Source organism: Sabethes cyaneus, chromosome 2, assembly GCF_943734655.1.
Source record: "Sabethes cyaneus chromosome 2, idSabCyanKW18_F2, whole genome shotgun sequence".
Classification (NCBI taxonomy): Eukaryota; Metazoa; Arthropoda; class Insecta; order Diptera; family Culicidae; genus Sabethes; species Sabethes cyaneus.
This window is the reverse complement of record NC_071354.1, coordinates 189187112-189209793: the sequence shown is the minus strand read 5'-3', so window position 1 is coordinate 189209793 and position 22682 is coordinate 189187112. Positions and strand designations below refer to the sequence as shown.

The window sequence follows — 22682 nt, the reverse complement described above, 5'->3', positions numbered from 1 at the left end:
CATTTTCAGGTCTTTGAAATATTTGACACTCAAACCAAATCAGTCTGCATTTCAAAAGCTGATTTAATCAGGAGTTTAATATTTGCAAACCATATTTGTTCTGAAAGTATGATAAATTGGTTATGGCTTTCCGTCCTAAGACAAATAAATTAAATAAATAAAATAAAACCGGGCGTTCCTCCACCGGATCTCGCTTTAACTGGTCTAATCATTACCGTCACCCTTTGGTTCAGGTGCCAGTGGGGTTGTTGAAGAGAACGTACTACTGACTTTCGCCGAATATACCATCCCTCCAAGCAGTGCACGTTGTAGCCCGTGATCCATACGCCTCCACCACTCTCCGCTTTCAGTTTGCGCTCCGCCAAATATCTTCCGCTCGTATACGGCAAGGCCGTATATGTTTTTCATGAGGAGTGTCACAGCTACAAGTCCATAAAGGACTACCGGTCTAATAAGGCTTTTGTACATTGTCAGCTTCGTACGACGGCATATTCCTTTTGGTCGTAGCGTTTTGCGAAGGACAAAGTAGGCCCGATTTCCCCTGACAGCGAGCATAACAGTACTTTTTAGGAGCTATTAATCAGCGATATCCCGTGATGGTTGCAGCGATCGAACCGATCACCCTTTAGGTAGATGAGATAAACAATTCCTTCCATCCATTCCTCCGGCAGTTTCTTCTCCGTCGAAATCTTGAAAATACGAATAAAATCCATGGGCCCCTCCTTCCATGGGCATTCCTAGGTTAAATTTCGTGTCGCCTTCTTCTACAACTTTGTGCTTATTGAAGAACTGCTTCCACCTGTTGACCACCACGCACTCGTTTCTGAATAAATTCCCTATCTCGTCCTTACACATGTCACCTGTCGGTGTGTAGCTGTTATGAGATTGGTTCTCGTAAAACTTACCCGTAGCATTAGACCGGAATAGTTATTCTAATTCCTCTCGATCTCTGTTCTCTTTATAGAGCTTTTGACGTAGGACTACGTCTTACGGCAAGTTTTGAGATAGGGTGTCATTCCAAAAAATCGAAAAATGCAAGCGTCACGAAAAATGAAAGGTTTTGAGCGCTAATAGCTCAGCGGTTTTCCGATCGATTTTCAATATTCTTACACCAATCGATCGGATAATCTTCTAAGAATTGACCCAAATGAAGAAAAGTATGGATTCTTGATGAAAATAATAAACCTATGTTTTACCAGAATTCTCGCTTCGTGATTGGTTGGAAGATTCTTTACGATGATCTAAACCTATACCAATTGGATATCTATGCTTGGGAAGTAAGCCTAAACAAGTGACAAAGTTTCCTCATTTCAACAAGATTTCTTAACACCGCGGTTCAACCTAGATCATTTTGATGTCCTTACTTGGGAAGTACGCCAGAGAGAGTGACAAAGCCCCCTCGACTTAAACTTAGTCCAATCCGATGTCTGTGTTAGGGAAGTGTGCCAGAAGTTCGTTGTCCCAACAGATCGCAAATTCTTCACTGCGAGACGATTAAACCTCGGCGAATTTGATATCTGTGTTGGAAAAATGTGCTACAGCTGTAGTGTTCGGTTATAATACGACTCTGTATGAATACGCATGCTTGCCGTTTCATTAGAAGTGTAGTGAAAAGATGTGCTGTTGATAAAATAGGATTGAATTGGTAAAATCCCTTCAACGTGGGAAACCGTAGATAATAAAAACAGTCTTTAATTTCAGTAAGGTAGCAGAAAAGCAATAGTTTGTGTTCTTGATTTTGTTAAATTGTTTTTAAATTCACAATCTTTTGAGAATTGAGCGTATGCAATGCTACTACTTTGATAAACGTTACATACAACGCATGTAGCATGTATGTATGTTGCATATAGCATGTATACATGAAGAATCGAATGATTACAAGCATGAATACATGTTACTATCACTACAAAGAGACTTACGTAGTCCTGCGTCACCTATATATGCGGTCATGTCTTGTACACAACCTCTCTGATTTTTAATCCTCATAAATGTGAACAACTGGTTCCATGCTCATTGGTATTGTGCCAGGTTCTCCCTAGTGGCAATCCTCATATAATTTTTCCAAACCATTTTTGACGTAGGACTACGTCTTTGTTTACTATACTAAGACTGGGTAGCATTTTGTGAAAACGAAAATAGAAGCGTAACGTTTGAATGAAAGATATCAAATGCTAATAACTACTAAACTACTGAACGAAACTCTGCAACTTATATGTCGCTGGGTAGTTAAAATGATCAGTAATTTTATGGAGGGGGTAAGAGAACAATTTTATGGAGGGCGTAAGAGGGGGGGGGGGCTCCTATATAAATGAAACACAAATTTCCTCAACACTCGAAAACTAATCAAGCAAATGAAACCAAATGTGGCATTGGGGTTTTTTTGAAGATAGGATTTTTTCTGTGGTGTACTGAGATCCCTTCCACTTCTAAGAGGGGGCGTCCCATACAAATAAAATACAAATTTCCTCATAAATCTCGAACTAATCAAGCAAATCGAACCAAATTTGGCATGTAGGGTTTTTTGGAGGCATGAATTTATTTTATGATGGTTTGAGACCCTCACCCCTGTGGTGAAAAGGACTCTCGTATACGAGGGAATAAAACAGAAATTTTTGCGTATGTGCCATATTTTCTGCTATATAACAAGCGGTAAGCTGTGAAAGTAAACTAGTAAAACCTTCTCGGAGGACAGTGAAACGATGCCGCTAACTTACGTACCTGTTGCTATTCATGTCAAAAGAGAACCACATTCGAATGGCACGTCATATTTGCGATGAACGTGTTTTGACTTGTAACCAATGACATTTGTAACCAATGGCCCTTTTAAAGGCCACAAAAGAGTTAAAGTAAGATTATTGAAACATGTCAAGCTACGCATAAGCATATTTAATACAATAATCTGTGGGCTGGTCATTCATTACTATTTCAACCTTTATGATGCACACAAGTGATTTTTAAAAGACATCTCTATGTCTCAATGGTTGCAGGCGTTGTACATATGAACCCCCATCCACTTATTTTCAAAGCCACCATTGCATTCAATGAAAAATTGAATCTGAATATTTCGATATTCTCCTTTAAACACTCACTTAAACAATGGCACTAACAGATTCTTATAAACATACATATGCCAGAAATGCAGTTACATTAGTCTTTGATCTAATGATCTGATATAGTCCTACGTCACCCATTTGTACAACCCTTAGGGCTGTATACGTTGTAGTTTTTCCTTTCCACAGCTCTTTGGCATTCCACAATCATTTTTTATATTTTGCATTGTAACAATTTGTAATTAACCACATATTGATGTAGTTTGCACCCGAATGATATAGTAGTTCTTCAAAGAAGCCACATTAGTCCTTTGCTATTTCTGATATTCATAAATGATATAGGAAGTCTGAAGCTTGTTCATATCAAGACTTTTTGCAGATGCCTCGGCTTTATTCTTCCCTCATTCTTCTATTCAATCCATCATAATAGCAATGACATCAGATCTATCGTCAAAAGGAATTTGTCCATTTAATTCTACTGTTGTATTAGAATAAGGGTGTAAAAATCTTTTATAAACTTTCTTATATCCTACTACGCTTTGTAGCGTACTATTCTTATATCCACATAGGATCATTCTTATCATAGGATATATTCTTATATCCTTATATATTATTATTCTTAGCACAATTGTGGGTTTTTTTAGTTGCAGCAACTTATTTTTGACTGGAATTAGTCATATATCGGTTGTCATAACCACTTTGTAACAAGCGTGTTACAAGGGTACAGATACTTCTTATATCCTACTACGCTTTACACTATACTCCAGAATCTTTTTTTACGTGCATTCACTTTACGTGATTTCGTTTGACGTCCGAAATTTGAATTAACGTCCTCTCGTTTTACATTCAAAATTTAAATTAACGTCCTTTTTTATGTCCTCTCGTTTTACGTCCAAAATTTGAATTAACGTCCTCTTTTCTATGACCAAACCTCGTGATTTTAGTCATGACCTTGAAATGCGGTCAGGCATATATTAATATTTTTTGAAACGTTGGTTCTACAATTGATGAAGGGATGGTAAGGGAAAGTAATGAAGAAGGATTTTTTTGGGAATGAAGGGGAAATAGTGGAAAGGAAAGGGGGGGGGGATAATAGGTACCTACGCTTAACAAGTTATCGTTGTGACTCCTACCTTTTGTCCAATGCTGGAAGGTGCATGGGTCCAACCAAGCTGTAATCTGATTTTATAACCGTTGGTACCCGTGTACCTATGAACCACGGAGGCGCTGGACAAAAGGAGTCTGCACAATCCCCCTTATTAATGTAGCGACATGGGTTGGGCTATTTTAAGACACAAATTGTGCCTCTTCCTCCACCGACCGATAAGTTTAATCTAACTTTGTGTTTACTGGCGGGACGACGACACTATGCAGGCCCTTGCGACTTACAAGTTCGTCTGCCAGCGTGCTAGCCGCGGTTCTCAGCGCGGGGTTTCGGGGGAACGCCCCGTTCCTGAAATGGTTTGTAATGATGGCGAATATTTAAATGCTATCCGCTTTATTTTATCAGGGTAAGCAATGGAGGAGTTGTTACTGTGTATATGTACTGTACTGTACTGTACTGTATGTATTGTGTGTATTTTACTGTGAGAAAAATTTGTATATTACAACACCCATGAACTCCTCAGAAACTTGCAAAACTCGCGATTGTAATAAAAGTCATCCGAGAATCAGGATTTATGTACAACACAGTTTAATTTGTGGCAATACGAAGTTTGTCGGGTCAGCTAGTATTAGTATAAAAAGCAATGTTTAGAATACGAAAAACTCGAGTGGATTTGCCTTTCGCGTTATCGAGAAAAAAATATTTGAAATAAGGTCAAAATATGGTGTAAAAAATACTATGCCTCCTAAAGTTTTTTATCTAAAAATAATCCCGACTAGTGTGACTTAATTACAGAAGCTCAGCCTGACATCAATCAGTATAAGAGAAGTAATCAGGCTTGTCATTTCCTCACTCATTGTGCAAAAAGTGCAACTTTTTTTATTCAACACAATGAGCAGAACTGCTGCAACAAATGAGAAATACATCCACGCAATGAGAGACAGACCAAAAATAAAGAGAAACATAAACAAACTTTAGATTCACATTGTGCGCTCGTGCTGCAGCAGGCAACGGCACGGGAATTACATTGCTGCCATATCTATCATCCACCATCGTCATATGCAACATTTTTTGCACTGTTGCCGCTGCGAGAAGTCTAAACAGTTATTTTATGCCATATCATGGGCAGCCAAAAAGTGTATTAACACTTTGTTGCTCAGTTTATTCCTCAATGAGAAGAACAATGAGCAGGCTGCTGAGCAATCGCGATCAGTAAAAAGGATAAAAGTTCAAACAAAACGGAGCAACATAAATCGCGACTGAGTAAAGTGGGAATTTTTCTCTTCTCTTTTTTTATTCTGAGGAGGAATCATCCCTGAGTAATAATTTGTTTTCTCCATCCAGTGAATGTTGTAACGACTGTTTTTGTGGGTTTTATATTAAACCTGTCTTGTAAGCATCATCATGGTGGTGTTCAGAGCTCCTAACAATTAACATGACAGTACTGTGTCAAACTTGACTAGTTCTGCATTGACGGCCTAAGCAATAGTCTCGTGACCAAGCTGCGATATCATGTAACTGAATGTGTCGGCAACCAGTGTCCAAAACAAGGGAAAAAGAACTTTTTGTATACATCACGTAGATTTCACTGCTCGAAGGTAATGCTTAAATCCTGCTCATTGTAGTGTGGTTGATTCCGTGTTGAAAGAGAGCCGTAATAATTGAAACGAAGGACGATAAATCGTAAGCTCCTTCAATATCAAGAAAAGCACAAAGTGTCGTCTGCTGATATTTGAGTGATTCTCAATTAATGTCACTACAACACAGTACAGTGCATTCGTAGAATCTTCGCGTATCCGTAAAATATTCGCGATAAAGCTTTCGAGCGCTTGTTTTGGCCGTCGTATTTTGCTTATCATTACGGTTTGGCACAGTCCTCGCCTTGAAAGACTTCATGCCTTGTCGTTGTTTAGAAGTGTGCACGAATGTCGGGGACATTTTTATTTTACGAGAAAGATCTGGTCTCCTCCTTAATATTTGTTTTACCTTCGCATCCTTGTGGTGGTTCCTCAGATCCGTTGTTGTTCCACTTCCCTTCTTCCTAGCTGTTGTCAAGCTAGTATCAAACGATTTTAAAACACTGTGAACAGTGCTTGGAGGAAATCCAAGCTTTTTGGCAAGTTTTCTTAACGAGAGATCCAGATTTTCATTGCGATCGCACACAATTGCTTTTCGCACCTGCTCTTCTTTCGACGCTCTTTTTTTACGCTGAGCGCTTGTAATATAAACAAGTGTTATATTTTCAGAAAGAACAGACATACGTCTACCACTCTGCAAAATATTTCACTCATTGTTAATGTATTTCCGAAGCTGTGTGTGTTTAGGGGTGTCCACATTTTGTCGCGAACAAGCCTTATTTCATCTTTTACAACTTTTCAACGCGTGAACAGTCCTGATGAAATTTTCACCACTAAGTAAACAATGCTTTCAGAAAAGCTGTCACCAATTTCTCGCCATGACAACTAAAGGCACTGCCCTAACTGGAAAGAAGCGGCCAAATACTAGAACAGACTTTACACCATAGAACTGTTCCCAGTTAAGATCTGTACAATACTCAAACCATCATGTTTGTTCATAACACTTTACACAGTCATAATTTTCCACCTAATATCAATTTATTATTAAGAGCTAGCCTGCGAAATACAAGAAATGCAAATGAATTAATGAGAAGCAGAGCTCACACGCATTACAAATGGTTCATCAAAATTTAATGTACTTCTAAACGATGTGAAGGTAATAACTAATAATTAGGTATAGTTTTCAAAAGTGAGCTGAAACAACACATAATCAGAAACTTAAATGAATACATTTTTAAGTGTTCCAATGCCAATCTACATGTTGCATATGTAGGTTTTCCTAGCTCGTGCTGTTCTTTTGTATTGTAATTTAGTTTAATATATTATCATGATCATAAACCTTGTCATTGTATAAATATCGTTGAATACTCGTTTTTTTACGTAAGGGTAAGCGGGGCAAGACCGCCCGCCTAAGCAAAACCACCTGTATAAAAAAAAGTTGTAGCTCAATTTCTAATTTATCTGCTTTAAATGAACAATTGATCTATTACCTACATATAAAAAATAAAAACATAAATATCTGTAATGATTTTCTATTTTTTATTGCGATTTGGAAACACGTCCAAAAAATAGAGTATTTTTTCCATGCGGGGTGAAACACGCCCACTAACGGGGTAAAACCGCCATAGCATATAACTTTAACAATATTCAACCGATTTGAATGAAACTGGTGGCATTGGATTCATGAATTTATCTAATTTAAACAAATTGAATCAGTTTGCTATCAAATAATACATAGTTCCCCGAGATTCGCAAGTTCGAAAGAGTGTCCGGCAACCACTCGTATTGGAAGAATATCAGTAATATAGGTACCGACAGTCTTGAAATTGATACCGTGTAGTTTCTTTAGACAACAATATGGATCGGGTTAGGCATCGTGGAGTCAATCTTTAAGGACTAGAGAGGATCTAAGATAAAATATAACAATATGGGTATTAAAGTTCCTGCAATTGATCCGGTAGGTCATTTTTTGACATTTCAAATTGTTCTGATTGATAATGCAGATACATATTACTTTTCCATTGCTAAGATAATTTGCTATATTTTCATAAAAAATATGTTTATTCTATGTTATTTGTCCAAAGAGGGAGGAATTATTAAAAAAAAGCTATATCCGAGAAAACAAGAAAATGTCCATAGCGCCCGCAGGGAAAATTGGCGATTTAGATTTTTCCAAACAGTCCACCAGCTATAAACTAAGCACATTTATATTGTTTTATGTAAATTTGAGATCCTTTGGTCCAAACTATGCAATTATTTTAAAAATCTCCTTATCGCACTAGCATTATACACGACGGTCTTGCGCCGTTCGTTGTGGGCGGTTTTACCCCCAAATGACCGATTTACACATTTCACTATTTATTTCAACAAAACTGCATGAACAGTTACCTAATTTAGGTACTGTCGGATGAAGACAGGATCAGAGAAGCGATGTGGGTTGGATTTACTGAAAGTTTTAACGTTTTGAATAAAATAAACCCTAAGTTCTGCGGGAACAAAGTTATAAAAAACGAAACGATTATAACGAAAAATCCATTTTTATTTATTTCTCCGATAGTTTATACGATATTGCTGTACAAGGTATTGTAAAATATTGCGTACGCATTCAGTAATATGACTGTCATCAACATTTAACACCAATTTGAGCAAGGCCCTGTAAAACCATGGTGGGCGGTTTTACCCCGGCGGGCGTTGTTACCCCGTTTACCCTTAAACCTTTTCAAAGAAATTAAGGGTTTTCCCATTGTTTTTTTCCTGTTTGTAATAATATTCTCCGCCTTTTTGCTTTTTTCTTGTCAGTAAGGGTTCATTGCCAGGGAGGCTCTTTATGTGAAATTTTTAATGTGGAGGTCAATGAAGGGTATACTAAAAAACAATTGCGAATTTTTGTCCAGCATAATAGTTTCTCTCCAATTACTTATTCAATATTTATTATATAATTAACATCAATGTTTTTTCTCTATATGCTCTATGCTCAGCATTGCATAATCAAACAGAATGCGCCGTGTTCGTTATGTAAATGTTCCTCTTATGCATGAACAGGACTGCCAGTATAAATACATTCCCCTGATTAATTGTTACGCCGTACAATTTAGTTGCTTGGTTGCGTTTACTTACCACTCAATGTATCGTGTGCTCGAGGGTTCAACAACCGCTGCACAATGAGAGCTAGTGGAAGCAGTTACTTACTTTGTATCTCATATTTGAGCTCTGTTTAATGAAGAATATTGGTAAGCCTCTATGTATTTTAATTATTATTTTCAGCGATTAGACGCACCCGAAGAGTTTTCCAATTGGTTCCACCGAAACAAGTTCAAATTCTGCCGATCTCCGCTCTCTTCGTCTAACGATTCATCGATTTTGTTTGTATGTTTTGTACACCGCACTGCCGTGCCGTGAAATTCAATTTGGCATAATTTGCACAACACACACACACAGCACACGGTAGCAAGTAGGAAAACCCCAAACAGCTGATTAGATTCAGGTTCATGGGCGCGGCAACAACAGCGTGCAGAACAGTTGCATGCTTTTCGTTTTGGTTTTTCTTTTGCATGCTTTGTTGCCGGCTTGCACAATGATGGATAGAGGAAAAATTATAAACCATTACCGCGGCCGGCCCGGCGAAGAGGTAACTACATATCAGTACCTACACTATCTTCCATGCATGATATGTTTCGTGTTCGATGATATAAGAAATTATCGTGCAAATTTATTCTATTTTTGTTGCTAATTTGGACCTTATTTTGTCTAGGAACTTGGTTGCAGTTTGACGCTAACTAAACATAGATTATTAGTTAATCACAAACATAGAAATAATGGTAAAAATGCCGCAATATTTTTATGAACATTAGTCGCTTCAATTCTTGTATTGAATTGCAAATATAATCGAAGCGACAATGTGAACGGCGCTGAAAGTACACGCAAATTTCTGTTTTAACAAGGAAAACCTTAGGTTTTCCGGTGAGCAATGAGTGAGTCATCTTATCGGCTTTGTTTGACGGTCATCAAACAATAAATTACTATTAAGCCAGAGTCGGGGTGTTACAAATATAACGCTTTTAATTTATCACCGGCTTCTCTAAGTTATTTGCATAAGTGGCGCCTTCTCTTAATTCTTGTTTTTTTGTTTTTGCCTTCACCTTTTGGCATTAACGAATCCATTCAACTTTGGCACTTAGCAACAGGTCGATGTTTAGCCGAATGATGTTGCCGTACTTCACACATTGAACTTTGAATTCAAGCAGAAATAGACTTGCTTGTTTTTCTTAACAGTCAGCGAACAAGTACGCAGTGCCAGGCACCATTCATGTTGGATTGGGTTTATTCCTGGGTAAATGAATTTAATTTATTTACAGACCTTGCGAATTGTGTTTGAAGCCGCTCTGTGTAGCTTCGACGGATAGATAGTACCTAGAAGAAAGTTATCTGTGTTAAACAATTCGATTGCCTGGTTTTTGCGAAGCGTTGTGTTTCAAATTCACGCAACACTAATAATAAATTCAATCAGTTCATCAGTTCGATTATAAAACGATGTAACAAAAATTGCTCAAGTTTGCTGAACATTAATGTTTCTTTGTTTTCTCTCTTTCGCAGATATTTTTGCTGTTATTTCTTCTGCTGTACCTTGGTAGTTTTGCACTAATCAATCGTTTCAGACGACGCGACCGAGAGGATTTATTCTCCACAGACGACGACGAAATTACCGTTTATAGAATTAGGTGGGTTAAACAAAAGCATAGCTTTTGCATTTTTATTTATTGCCTTTTTTGTGTTTTTACAGTTTATGGTTGTGCACATTTTCCCTGGCCGTAGCGCTAGGTGCAGCACTACTCCTACCAATATCGATTGCCAGCAATGAGGTTCTGCTACTGTACCCCAGCAGCTACTACGTAAAATGGCTCAACAGTTCACTGATTCAGGGTAGGTTCAAACTAAAATTGCGTACCAGAAACAACTCATCCATCAGCTATTTGCATCGTTCGTAGGTCTATGGAATCATGTGTTTCTGTTCTCCAATCTGGCGCTCTTTGTACTGCTTCCCTTTTCCTATCTGTTCACCGAGTCGTCAGGCTTCAGTGGCCATAAAAAGGGCGTGATGGCACGCGTCTACGAGACCTTCACTGTGTTCTCTCTGCTCGCGTTTATCGTGTTCGGCATGACATACGTCATTTCAGCGCTCCGGGATCCCGACAGAAGTACTTTCCAGGCACTATTTAGTAAGTGTGGTTCTATTTTTAGCTGCCAAACAGCTCACAAATCTAATTAAATTGCAATTTGCTTTTCAGATTTAGGGAAATACCATCTACCATTCTTGTACTCCTGTGTCTCGTTTTTGGGAGTATTGTTGCTTCTAGGTAAGTTAATTAAAGACCTAATGTATAAACCGCTAAAAATTAACACCACACAATTCGCTAGTGGGACCGTCTCGATTTAGTCATATTCATATGCCAGCTAACAATTTGCAAAATGCAGGCTTTCGTGACTGGAAGCCATCAACAAACCGCAACCCGTCTAGTATGCGGTTTGCGTTTTTCGTCTTGCAGGAAAGCCCTTCCTGTGCACCCTTTATACCCTTCACTTGTACTTTCTGGTAGTTTCGAAATAACTAGAGTAAGTTTTGTCAATAAAGCTAGCAATGGGCATGGAGACTACGTTCACTACGTAATAAACCTGCTCGCTCATTTGTCAGCAACTTGATTTCATGAAAGTAATTACTTTATTTTGATCACGAAATAACCTGTAGCATTTGTAAAAATAAAATCTAAGAATCATTAGACGAAATTGATTGTACATCGTCCATCGGCAAGGGTCGTTGGCTACTGTCGCCACCTGCTTCCGCACCGGTTGTGTCGGCTCCCTCCGATTCAATGCCTTCCATTGCTGCCACCGCCTTCCCTTCAATTTCCAGCACAATCCGATCGATGTAGTCCAAATCTTTGGGATTATTTTTCTTTGCTTCGTTGATGCTTTTCTCGTACGAACGCATCTCGCCCAATCGAAAATAACCCTGAGCCCTGTAAACCCACGAGCGTAGATTCTTTTCGTCCAACTTACTAATCACAAAATCACAATCTATTATCGCACGCTTGCACAGATCAATTTTGATGTAGGCCAGTGCTCGATTGTTATACAAAATTGGACTATCCCGAATATAATCTATCGCCTTCGTGTACATACTGATTGCCTTCTCATATTTACCCTCCCGAAAAGCGCGATTACCGGCTCGTCGTAATCCTTGAGCAGTCTGCTCTCTATCTTTGCGATCCGCCGCACGCTTAGCGGCGTCGCGCTCAATTTCAGCCATAAATGCAAATTTATCCACAATCGGCCGTTCCAAAGAATCTTCCTCCTTCTTGTTGATCACCGTGCGCTCCTGATTGACACGAACTATGAAGTTGCTTTCATCAATTTTCTCCAACTCCTTTTTGTCTTCACCTAAAAACCTGTGTGCACACAGAATTGCTGTCAAAACCGTCGAATACTCGAAGAATCATACCACTCACCGATCAGCGAACGCCAGTCCCATCTGTTCCTTATTTTTGTCCCCGCTGGTCATCATGTTAAGAATTTTCATAACTTCATCCACCTTGCTCATGGAAGCTTCGAAATCTTCATCCTCCTTCTTGCTACACATTGTTGCAGCCCTTTATTACCGAATAATAATTGCGAAACGATTTGTTTTTTTGGAGGACGACGCGGTTTTGATGTCTACAACGCTCCAGTGACGAACACGGTCTATCTGTTGTTGGTCGTTCGGAGTGGCAGTCGCTAGTCCTAGTTGTTGTTTCCACCTGGATACCAGAAGGGTGATAGCAACGTTTACCGTTGCTAAGTATGTAGGTAGTCGCATCATTTACGTCGTACTTTACAACAACGCGCTTGGTTTGGTTTTCGGTTAACCAAAGGAAATGACTTTCAAATAGCAATGTCATCAGGCTCTAGGTATATGTTGAATATTGCCGGGGGAAATTTTTGGTTTAGTAACGATAAAAAATGACTGTCGAGAGGAAATTGACTTCATTCTATTCTATATTCTAGATTAATATGGTATTACTATTAAACGTAAACCATTTTTACCTTTGTTATACTATAACAAAGGTTTAGAAATTGGTCGAAAAACACGAAATTGATCCGAGGCCCGGAGGGCCGAGCCACATATGCCAATCGACAGGGTTCGACGAACTGAGCAATGTCTGTGTTCTTGATACAGGGAGCAGCTTCCACCAGCTTCCACGGCTTGAACATTCGTTTTTCGCTGATGGTCATCCACAGAAAAACCTTCTTAATGTTGGAGGTATATTTGACGTTATCGCTTATCTCCTTGGTGGGAAATGTAAAATACTTGGTTCCCTGCCAGTCGATGCCGTCCAGCGTCAAGTAGGATCCGTCGTCCATTATGACCACAGCCTTGCGCTGCGCCCTGTGTACCTGTACCTGTGTAGCTGTTCTTTTTGAGTGATTGCTTGCTGCTCAGACTTCTTGGTCCAATGAGCGGAATGATGAGGTCACATAGCTCTCGGTCTTCCTCTTTAGCCTCTGAAAAACTTTATTCAGAAGGGAGATACCTCATCGGCTATAACCGGCGAACACGAAATACCTCACAATGTTCCATTTCGTCGCTCCTGTGTGGAGCTGCCAGTATTGCAAAGTGGCGAGCGAATTTATTTGATTTTTTCGCCATGGCTGCTGCAAATCTACTGATAACACTTTTAAATTTTTTATGTGCACAACAGGGTTGCGCGAGTGGCGTTTCATAGGCGGATCCTCTATCAGGTAACAGAGTATTCGCATTAAAACCAAGAATTACGCTCACTCGCTCGAAGTTGCGCTGCCGGAAGAGGACGAAGCTCCTTTGAGGATTTTGGAAGACAGCCATTAGCAACGTAGCAAAGAACATCCTTCGGCACATTGGAATCAGCTCCAAACGAGGAAAGACGAGGACAAAAGATATGCAGAAAAGCAAAATCTTTCGGTAGAAAAACCGCTGCCTGGCGGAAGTTGAATATGAGAAATTGCAGTAGGTCAACCGTTCTCAGGAAGCGGCTTAGTTCTACCAGAAACTTATTTCGTCAGCGTGATAAATGCGAAAATTAAAAACGCTATCAATCAACTGAAGAACAGTTTATTAGCTGGAAAGAATGGCATGAGTGATCCGGAAAAGCTGTCCACTAACCTGCTTCGAGTGATTGTAGAAAGGATGAGGCTATCTGGGCGATCTATTAGAATAGCGACAAGCAGGACTATAAGAAGTATCGTGTGATCATTATACCTCCTCCGAAGACTCTCACCAATTATGTATAGATTTGTTATCAGGTCGGTTTTGTTGAACGACGGTCTACTACGAACTAAATCTTTACGTCGCGGTCGTGAATAGAGAACCACCATACGCCATCTTTTCATCGATTTCAAAACCGCGTGTGATACCATCGACGGTAAAACGCTGTGGAAAATTATGGCTCGTAGTACTGTGTGTGGATTTCGGGTGGATTGTCGAATTGATTCAAATCATATCGTCAAGGTGCTGGTCTCTCATGTTGGAACAATTGGGGCATGCAGGGCACGATTTTCCACAATTCTACCATACTGAAGTGTAAAGCAGAGAAGATTGGATTGAAGGTAAATACATCCAAAGAAGTATATGTTGATCGGCGTAACCGTAGGCGAGTGATGCTACTTAGCAAGTGGTATAACGACCGTATTATCAGCGGTGATCAGTTGTTCTGTACGGGCATGACACGTGGGCAATGGTCGAGGAGGACCTGCGAGTGCTCGGAGTTTCCAAGAGACGAGTGCTAAAAACGATATTCGGCAACATAAGGGAGAACGGAGTATATGAAGACCTAATATGAACCAGGAACTCACGCAATTCCACGGCGAATCTAGTATTCAAAATGTAACTAAAATTTAATGAATACGATGGGCAGGGTATACTTTAAGAACACCAGACAATTATTCTACAAAGACAGTATTTTCTTCAAATTCGGTAAGAATAAGATGACGAGGAGCAGAGCGAGCAAGGTGGTTAGACCAGATGGTGCCCAAGCTAGGCACCAAGTGAATTGGAAAAATTATGTTTATCGGGCAAAGGTATAACACGGAAACCCAAATAATATTAATAATAATTTGGGGCGAACCAACCTGCCGGTTGAAAGCAATGTGATTGGCCCATCATTACCTTGCGACTCCCGACGACAAAGGCTTTTTCGAACCTTTTTGAGGTTGGGTTGTTTAACCTAATAATAATTATACTAACACAAACTACAATTAAACTTAGCACTAGCATAAGAGGTTGAACACTTCGTAGATGGCTGTATAATCAAATGATATACCTGGCTACGTCCAAACAACCGCAGGGGAAGTAGGTAGCCACTATTTTTGAAAACACAAACAATAAGAATCATAAGAAGACTTTATTTATACGATACTAATCCAAAGTTTCACTGTGAAAAGGTGCTTATTAACAGAAAATGAAACAAATAGCTAAAAAAATATTAGGCTTACCTGCTAGCAAGGCTGTGTGGCTTAGCTATCTGCCCAAAATCGCAGTTTTGAGATCAGGCAGCCGGGAACCACGGAAGATCGTACCTTCCAGCCTGGCTACTCAATAGAGTATTACCAGGTATGGCCACCTGAAGGCGTTTGGGTAGGGACTTGGCAAGCCTTCCCCATTTCATACCTCATATTTAAACTACAATTAAAATTGTGCTAATTATCCCTTATTATTCTCTTTTACAGTGTGCACGCCCATGGGTTTCGTGAGACTGTTCGGCGTCGTTGGACAGGTACTGGTCAAGCCAAACCTGCTGCGTGATGTGAACGATGAATTTCACGCCTTCAACCTGGAGGAGGCAACTGTGAGACGAAAGCTTGCCAACGCGAATATAAATATTGGTAATTAACTTAACATTTTATGATAAATCCTCATACTGACAATGAATTTATATTTGCTGTTTAAAGAACTTAAAAGCATCACAACCGTCGACTACGCACCGTCGAAGTTGGTTTCCGGCCTCGAGGATTTGTATCAAATCCGAGCTGCCAATGGTGGCGTTAACAGCAACAGCAGCAGCAGTAGTATTAGCGAGGCTGCAAAACTTTTCGAAAGACTGAGAGAGCTTGAGTCTGAGCGCAAACTTTTAGGTAAATCTTTTCTAATGGTTTAAGTTTTTAGAATAGTTTTAACGTATTTTGTACTTCAGATAAGCAACGCAGCTCGTCGGCGTTGCAGCGAAATCTTGTCTATCCAGTGGCGATGTTACTGCTGCTACTACTTACCGGAATCACCGTACTGTTGGTGGTTCAAAACACACTGGAACTGCTGATAGGGATTAAGGCAGTGCCACTGAGTACACGGGTGAGTTCAGTGAGACAACTTTTTTTTTGTCAAACCGTTAATTAACGACTGACTTTGTTTACAGCAATTCACATTGGGCATAACGTCCCTGTCAAAACTTGGCCCTCTGGGAGCAGCCCTCGAAGTGTGTATCATAATGTATCTAGGTGTGACCTCGGCGGTCGGTCTCTATACAATGCCATTCATGCGAAACGTTCGTCCGCAGCGACGGAAGACCTCACTATCGCAGCTCATCGCTAACTGTGGACTGGTATTGATACTGAGTTCCGCGCTGCCATTGCTGTCCAGAATTTTGGGTAAATAGTATTAAAACACCTGCAAGCGATAATATACTTAGTTGGAATTTTTGTTTCATTTTTTGCAGGCATTACCAACTTCGATCTGCTGGGAGATTTCGGCCAGATCGAATGGCTCGGTAACTTCCTGATCGTGCTGCTGTACAATGTCATCTTCGGTACGGCTGCCACGCTCTGTCTGGTGAACAAATTTACGGCTACCGTGCGGCGGGAATTGTGCGCACGGTTAGTGGAAAACTATTTTATTTTCACAAGCTACCTATCGTTTATCATAAACTAGGATGTACCCGCCCACGTTTTATCCGTTGCAAGCAAAAAAAGCGTTAGTTTAGTTAGGTTGAGCGCCAATTATGTAAATGCCTATACCCTATGTGTGCTTTTCACGCCCTTGCTAGTTTTTGCTCACGCAAATGCACCCTCACGATGAATGGTATTTCTGAACACGGCAGTGAACCTTAACACCATGCAGTGTGTAGCATCACACAAATTGCAGTGCTTTTCTGTCTATTTATTTTAGATTTTATGTCGTTCTTCCGTGTGGCTTACTTCTAAATGCATTAATTGCTTTCCATCATCAGCTTACGTTTCGTTGAAATATTGCACACTCAGGTGAATGTCAGAATATTTGGTATCAAAATTGACAGAACAGTCATAATTCTGCGTAAACTAAACAAGCGATTTAGTTGCGATGCTATCAACCAATTTGAAAGCTGTGGTTGAGAAAATTGACAGAGAATACAAGACTTATATATCGATTTGAACAAAGAAAATGTTTTCCAATTTCATTGATTTGTACGGTAAATTTATTTAATTGTTCGAAATTAAATGTATTCGAATTTAAATTCTATTTAAAATAAATTTTTATGTATCAAACTGCGGTTAAACCCTACTAGCAGGACTTTTTTTACTGCAGTTTATATTGTTTATTCTCTGAAACGTAAACCATGAAAGAACATAACAAAGTGAGCACTTATAAGTAAACCTGCCGATTGAGATTACGCATTTTGCATATCACAGTTTTTATTAACTTCTTAAAATCTAGTCCTTAAGTTTATTTATAGAGCCATGTTAGGTAAGTCATGGCGAGTACGAGGAGAACGGACAGCATACCGGTTTAATGCACGACCGAAACAAAACAAACTCACTCCTTACTCGACCATATCGTGTCGCGTGTGACTTATATAATACCAAAAGTAAATCAGGCGAGCAAAGTGACACTCGACTCGACGTGACTTACATAATTGGGGCCATAGTCTGTCGAATCACGTTCACTGTCACAAGCAATAAGACTGTTTGTAAATACAAAAACACTTAAGCTTTTAACCGCGGTATTGTGTCGACAGTACATTTCTTAATGGTTTAATATTTATAATATTTCGTTAAATAACGAAGAAGCGAGTGAGATCAAGTGCATTTAATTTATTTGCCACACATTTTTGCAACGTCACAAATAACTTTTTTTCGACATACCTATATAAATATATCAAGGTTGAATGCAGCTGATCTTCGAAAACAAAAAACTAATAAGTTTATGCGGGAATCTTATAAGAGAATACTACGTCATTGTAATTACACGCGCATATTTATGAATATACTTCATTTTCAATAGCCCATTATGAATTACGTGCAGTTTAGGTTAGTTATGTTACAGGTTAGAGACGTTGGAGATTCCATTAGATAAAACAAATTATATCGAATCAAAAAAAACTTTATTGTTGAGAAATTTGGGATAGTGGACTTTAATGCAAAATGTGCCAAAAGCGCATGATGCTCTCTCTACCTTAAAAATCCAATCACATAACCACAATTAAAACGCAGTTTGAGCATTAAAAATGCGATACTAGAGCTATAACATACAAATGAAAGAACTGATTTTTTTTCTCAGCATAAAATTAAACATTTAACGATATTATGAACATTAAAAGTTTGCAACTTTTCAGAAGATAGCTTTAGCTTATTAACCTGTTTTTTTTGTATGATGACTGCACCATTTAGGCTTGTATTTTTCGTGTGTTGCATGTATCTGCTAAGTTGACGTAGTACCAATTGCATTAATCCCATCATCAAGCACTATGATATTTCATTCCTTAATGAATTTCTTCTTGATCGTCTGCTTGACACTTTCTTTTCGGTCACAGATTGCGAGCCCTATTTGACTATAGCAGCCATCTGGAGTCCAGCATTTGTCACAGTTCCCTTGCCCAGCTGACCGCTCACAGTCATCAGCATAATCACCATCCAACGGATGAACCGAATGACGCGCAAACCACCTGCCATAAAATGAATAACTACGAGCGAAATGTAGAACCTGCGAGTAGTACTGGGATATCAATAGCCTCCAATGTTGAGGGAGAGTGTAAGAAAACGATCTGAAAAAATAATGCTCGTTCCGCTTTTATCGGATTTTATCCAAACTGCTTCAATCATTGGTGTTATGTTGGACCAAAGTATAGGCCAACATTCTCTGCTACATGAAATGACTGATATCACAGCAAGCACACAAGAAAATTCGTATCAGTATTGTAAAATTTAAACTAAAAATTTATTACATCAACTGTTTGCAAGTGAAAAAATCTAGGCTATATTATCAAAAGAAAATTCCGATAAAATTGCGATTAATGGTATCCTTTATCCAGGTGTAGTAATGAGACACTCTGGTGAAACCATCCGGAAAACCAGCAGCACAGCTACGCTCTGGTGGAAACCCTAGCCCGAAGCTGGCAACTCCAATTACTTTTCCTTGCTTTACCAGAGGACTGCCCGAATCTCCCTTGAAGAACAAATATGTTAAAGATTTGATCGAATTAATCAAATAGAAATTTACCCGACAAATACCCTGCCCTTCTTGGGTAAAAGTACAGATGTGCCCATCGCCAATCATGTCCAGTTTGATCTTGCATTGATCTTGTTCAATCACTTTCAACAGAACAAATTGCAACTTATCTGACGCAGGCCCACCACTTTGTCGGGTGCCACCCCAGCCAGTCAACGTCGCTTCCTGACCGGCGGTTACGAATTCTTTTGAAAATCCGACCTTTTCTACCAGTGTCGGAAGCCACAAAAATAATCCACGTATTTTCACCAACCCGATGTCGTTAGTAACATGTTCGCTATCGTACTCCGGATGAGCAATCAATTTGCTAACAAAGAAGGGCCAACCTCCCATACTCAACTTGGTAGTTCCAACGATTACGACCACTTCTCTAGGCCGTACACTGAAAGAAATTTTTGATATCAATTCACACACACATTCACTTCCATTAACTGAAACAAGCCTACTCCGATAAGCAGTGAGCAGCTGTTAGAACCCATCTCCGATCGATAATAGCTCCACCACAAAAATGTCCATTCCGATTCTGCAGAGAAACCTGATAGGGGGTTGGTCCAGCATCACCACCTCCTACCACGTGTTTGCTTATCGTGCTGATCTTAGCAGCTTTTCTAGATGTCACATTTTCAGCACAAACAGCAGACACGATCAATAGCACAAAACCGAACTTAAGCATCATCCTTCCCTGTACTTTTGAAACAGACAGTTTAAAAAGCTTTGCTAGGCTTTTATAAATGATCAAATGATTGTTTAATATCCGGTAAATATTGGAACAGATGTCAAAACTACTAATTATCATAACTGTATGATTGCAACGACTTGGAAAGAAAAGCTTAACCGTACAAAATTAGAACTTAGATCTGCCCGATGACATCCAAAATTAGGCTCACATTTACCAAAAATTTAACAAGCAATTAGTTGAACATTTTAGATCGTGCCTTAAGTTTTGATATTTCCTTAGTTCAACCACATACTAAGTTCAACTGTGCAACACAGTTCGGCATAATTCAATGAAATGATCGATAAGACCGAAAACGATTTGATCGAAAAACATGCGGGGTCTTGAATGCCAAACCTAATTTATTAAGCCCACACCTGCTTTACAATAGATATTTGTTTACATCATTAATTCCCTTGGATGGTGCGTTGGATCCAATCGTAGTAATAAGACACCCTAGTAAACCCATCTGGAAAACCGGCAGCGCAGCGAACCGTTGGCGTTGCTATCCCGAAGCTAACGACTCCAATGACTTCACCTCCGCTGACCAGTGGACCACCAGAATCGCCCTTCAAAAAGGATTGAAAAGAAAAAAAATTTAAAGCTACTCCCAGATAACTTCTGGTTTCCATATCTTACCCCACAAGCACCTTGTCCATATTTGGTGAAGGTGCAAATTCGTTCGGGACCGATATTGGATAAGGTCTCCTGGCATTCCGACTCACTAATCACTTGCAGCTCTACAGATTGCAATCGATTTACCGCTTTTGGACGGTACTGGTCGATACTACCCCAACCCGTTAGTATCGCTTTTTGTCCTTCCCTAATGAACTTGTTCGAAAATCCAATTTTCTCTACCAATTTAGGAACCCAATCGAACCCAACTTGTACTCTTATTAGCGCAATATCATTGATACCCGTCTCTCTGTCATGTTCAGGATGTGGAACAAACTTATCCACCGCGTAATACTCTCCACCTCTGATCAGTTGAAGTGTTCCGACTAAAACGGTTATGTAGTTGGGATTTGCGCTGGAAATGCAAAACAGTATATGAATTCAAAAATCAATAATTAACATTTTTTGAAACATTTACTCTCTCACGCAGTGAGCAGCAGTTAGAACCCATTGGTCGCCTATTATGGCGCCACCGCAGAAGTGCATAAACCATCTCTGAAGAGAAACTTGATACGGAGTGGGACCCGCATTGTCACCCCCAACCACGTGTTGGATTAGCGTTGCGTTCTGGATGGCATCGGATGAAACTGCACACAATAATGCACTCAGAAGTGCACTTGTTAGTATATTTACTCCCATTTTAGCGAAGACTGTCGTTTCATTCATAACAGGTATGGATTTTATATTAAACCAAAATGCAAATGTAGCCAGTGAACGGTATCAGTCAATACGTTACATACGTCATTACAGTTTCGATTTTCTGTTTTTTTGTTAGCACAGCCGTTCGATCCGATACCCTCATTCGAAAAGTTAACTTTAATCAATAATAACAACAGCGAATGTCATATGATCACATCCATAAGTCAGCCAGTCTTGGTAACCTAGAATTTTGTTATCGTTCGTGTTGGTATGCAGGCTATGGTACCCGATCACCAGTCTATACATCGCTTCCTTGCTTCCCTGCCAATCTGAGCGTTCATATCTCCAATGACGGTCTTCTTGAAAGCGCTTCCTTCTTTTTTCAAGTCTATTTTCGTGATAGACAGTGCACGTTAATGATGGTTATAGTTGAATTTGTTGATCGTCTTCAAATCCATCACGCGATCCTGCATTCTGCACATCACTACTAAACCCGTCCCAGCTTGGTCGCTCCACGGCTCTGGTAAAGTTGGGCCTTGCCGCCACGGATCCTCCACACCTCCTCGCCTTTGCGGTAGATCTCCTGCAGTACGACGATACCGAACATTCGGGGTTCTAACTGAACGAGCAGAACCCTGTCGTCACTTACGAAGTTTAGCGATCTGCAGTTCCAGATACCAAACATCCATCCCATTTTCTTATTTCATCGCCTTTTTCCATACCAAATGTGTTGATTCGAATTTGCTTAATTTTTCGTAGTTAGTTTAGTTTGAGAAGGGCCACGCCACCGAGTCTCGTGATTGAGCTTTCATCCTAGGTGTAGTCTCGAGACACCAGATTTCTTAATTCAACCTGAAGTGGACATTGGATGATGTTTTCGGTATGATTCTAATTATTGAGCCTACTTTGTTTTCGTGTTACCTGAACCTGACGAACCAGTTTATCACCACGAAACGAATGTCTAACTATCTACGTTGTTCATACATGTATCGAAGGATTCCCGAGTGAGTCAAGTTCAATAAGCTGTGCACGACTTTCGTAACTTAGCAGTTGATGTGGATTATTCCAGGGTAACCACCGAAAAGCATATCGAACAAATCATCGTTGGACCGTTTCGATCCTGTGTACGCCGTTGAGGTAATGAGGGTTCCTACAGGGCAATACTCAAGAACTGAACAAATGAGTGAACAGTGGAGAGATTTCAGGCAGTAAATCTGGCTTTAATTTTCAGAAGGACGCAAAGGTCATGCCAAAGGGTTGATTATGCGACCTTCTGAAAACTAAAGCCAGAAATGACCGTAAAGTTCCTAGACAATCTCATGAATCCCAACCAACGAGATACTTTGGCTACTACCAAAAACATTCAAGAAGAAGGGCATCTCTTCCTCGTGCTCGTACAAATAACAAGTAGCATAAGCAACACCGCACCCATCTCGAT

The 22682-nt window shown here is 39.7% G+C and overlaps 4 protein-coding genes across 4 annotated transcripts in view; 1 reads left to right on the top strand and 3 right to left on the bottom strand.

The window, feature by feature from the left end:
* LOC128738342 (protein Lilipod) overlaps positions 1-19147 on the top strand; it is a 32103-nt gene extending 12956 nt beyond the window's left edge. The window contains exons 2-11 of the mRNA XM_053833393.1: positions 10326-10450; positions 10513-10652; positions 10718-10948; positions 11018-11086; positions 15468-15623; positions 15690-15872; positions 15932-16086; positions 16151-16382; positions 16451-16607; positions 18521-19147. Coding sequence (XP_053689368.1) covers positions 10326-10450; positions 10513-10652; positions 10718-10948; positions 11018-11086; positions 15468-15623; positions 15690-15872; positions 15932-16086; positions 16151-16382; positions 16451-16607; positions 18521-18755 — 1683 coding nt within the window. The 3' untranslated portion in view covers positions 18756-19147. The remainder of the gene's footprint in view (positions 1-10325; positions 10451-10512; positions 10653-10717; positions 10949-11017; positions 11087-15467; positions 15624-15689; positions 15873-15931; positions 16087-16150; positions 16383-16450; positions 16608-18520) is intronic.
* Positions 11461-12622, bottom strand: LOC128738340 (tetratricopeptide repeat protein 12-like). The gene is made up of 2 exons (XM_053833391.1): positions 12236-12622; positions 11461-12175 (listed from the first exon to the last, which is right to left on the bottom strand). Exons 1-2 carry the CDS (start codon positions 12364-12366, stop codon positions 11494-11496), a joined length of 813 nt encoding a protein of 270 aa, XP_053689366.1. The 5' UTR covers positions 12367-12622; the 3' UTR covers positions 11461-11493.
* LOC128738338 (chymotrypsin-1-like) lies at positions 18901-19927 on the bottom strand. The gene is made up of 3 exons (XM_053833390.1): positions 19662-19927; positions 19207-19597; positions 18901-19152 (listed from the first exon to the last, which is right to left on the bottom strand). The coding sequence occupies exons 1-3, from the start codon at positions 19889-19891 to the stop codon at positions 18970-18972; spliced, it is 804 nt and encodes a 267-aa protein (XP_053689365.1). The 5' UTR covers positions 19892-19927; the 3' UTR covers positions 18901-18969.
* Positions 19928-20272: 345 nt separating this feature from the next.
* On the bottom strand, positions 20273-21265 carry LOC128738341 (chymotrypsin-1-like). Its single transcript, XM_053833392.1, has 3 exons — positions 21024-21265; positions 20570-20960; positions 20273-20499 (listed from the first exon to the last, which is right to left on the bottom strand). The coding sequence occupies exons 1-3, from the start codon at positions 21242-21244 to the stop codon at positions 20338-20340; spliced, it is 774 nt and encodes a 257-aa protein (XP_053689367.1). The 5' UTR covers positions 21245-21265; the 3' UTR covers positions 20273-20337.
* Between the last annotated feature and the right edge of the window lie 1417 nt (positions 21266-22682).

Bases quoted from the DNA above. Each gene is read 5' to 3' on its own strand.
- LOC128738341 (XM_053833392.1), bottom strand. From the start codon at position 21,244: ATGGGAGTAAATATACTAACAAGTGCACTTCTGAGTGCATTATTGTGT. The intron at 20,961-21,023 runs GTAAATGTTTCA...TTGCATTTCCAG, and splicing joins GCTGCTCACTGCGTGAGAGA to CGCAAATCCCAACTACATAA. The intron at 20,500-20,569 runs GTAAGATATGGA...TCCTTTTTGAAG, and splicing joins ATGGACAAGGTGCTTGTGGG to GGCGATTCTGGTGGTCCACT.
- LOC128738338 (XM_053833390.1), bottom strand. From the start codon at position 19,891: ATGATGCTTAAGTTCGGTTTTGTGCTATTGATCGTGTCTGCTGTTTGT. The intron at 19,598-19,661 runs GTAGGCTTGTTT...AATTTCTTTCAG, and splicing joins GCTGCTCACTGCTTATCGGA to TGTACGGCCTAGAGAAGTGG. The intron at 19,153-19,206 runs GTAAATTTCTAT...TTGTTCTTCAAG, and splicing joins AAGGGCAGGGTATTTGTCGG to GGAGATTCGGGCAGTCCTCT.
- LOC128738340 (XM_053833391.1), bottom strand. From the start codon at position 12,366: ATGTGTAGCAAGAAGGAGGATGAAGATTTCGAAGCTTCCATGAGCAAG. The intron at 12,176-12,235 runs GTGAGTGGTATG...GTGTGCACACAG, and splicing joins GGACTGGCGTTCGCTGATCG to GTTTTTAGGTGAAGACAAAA.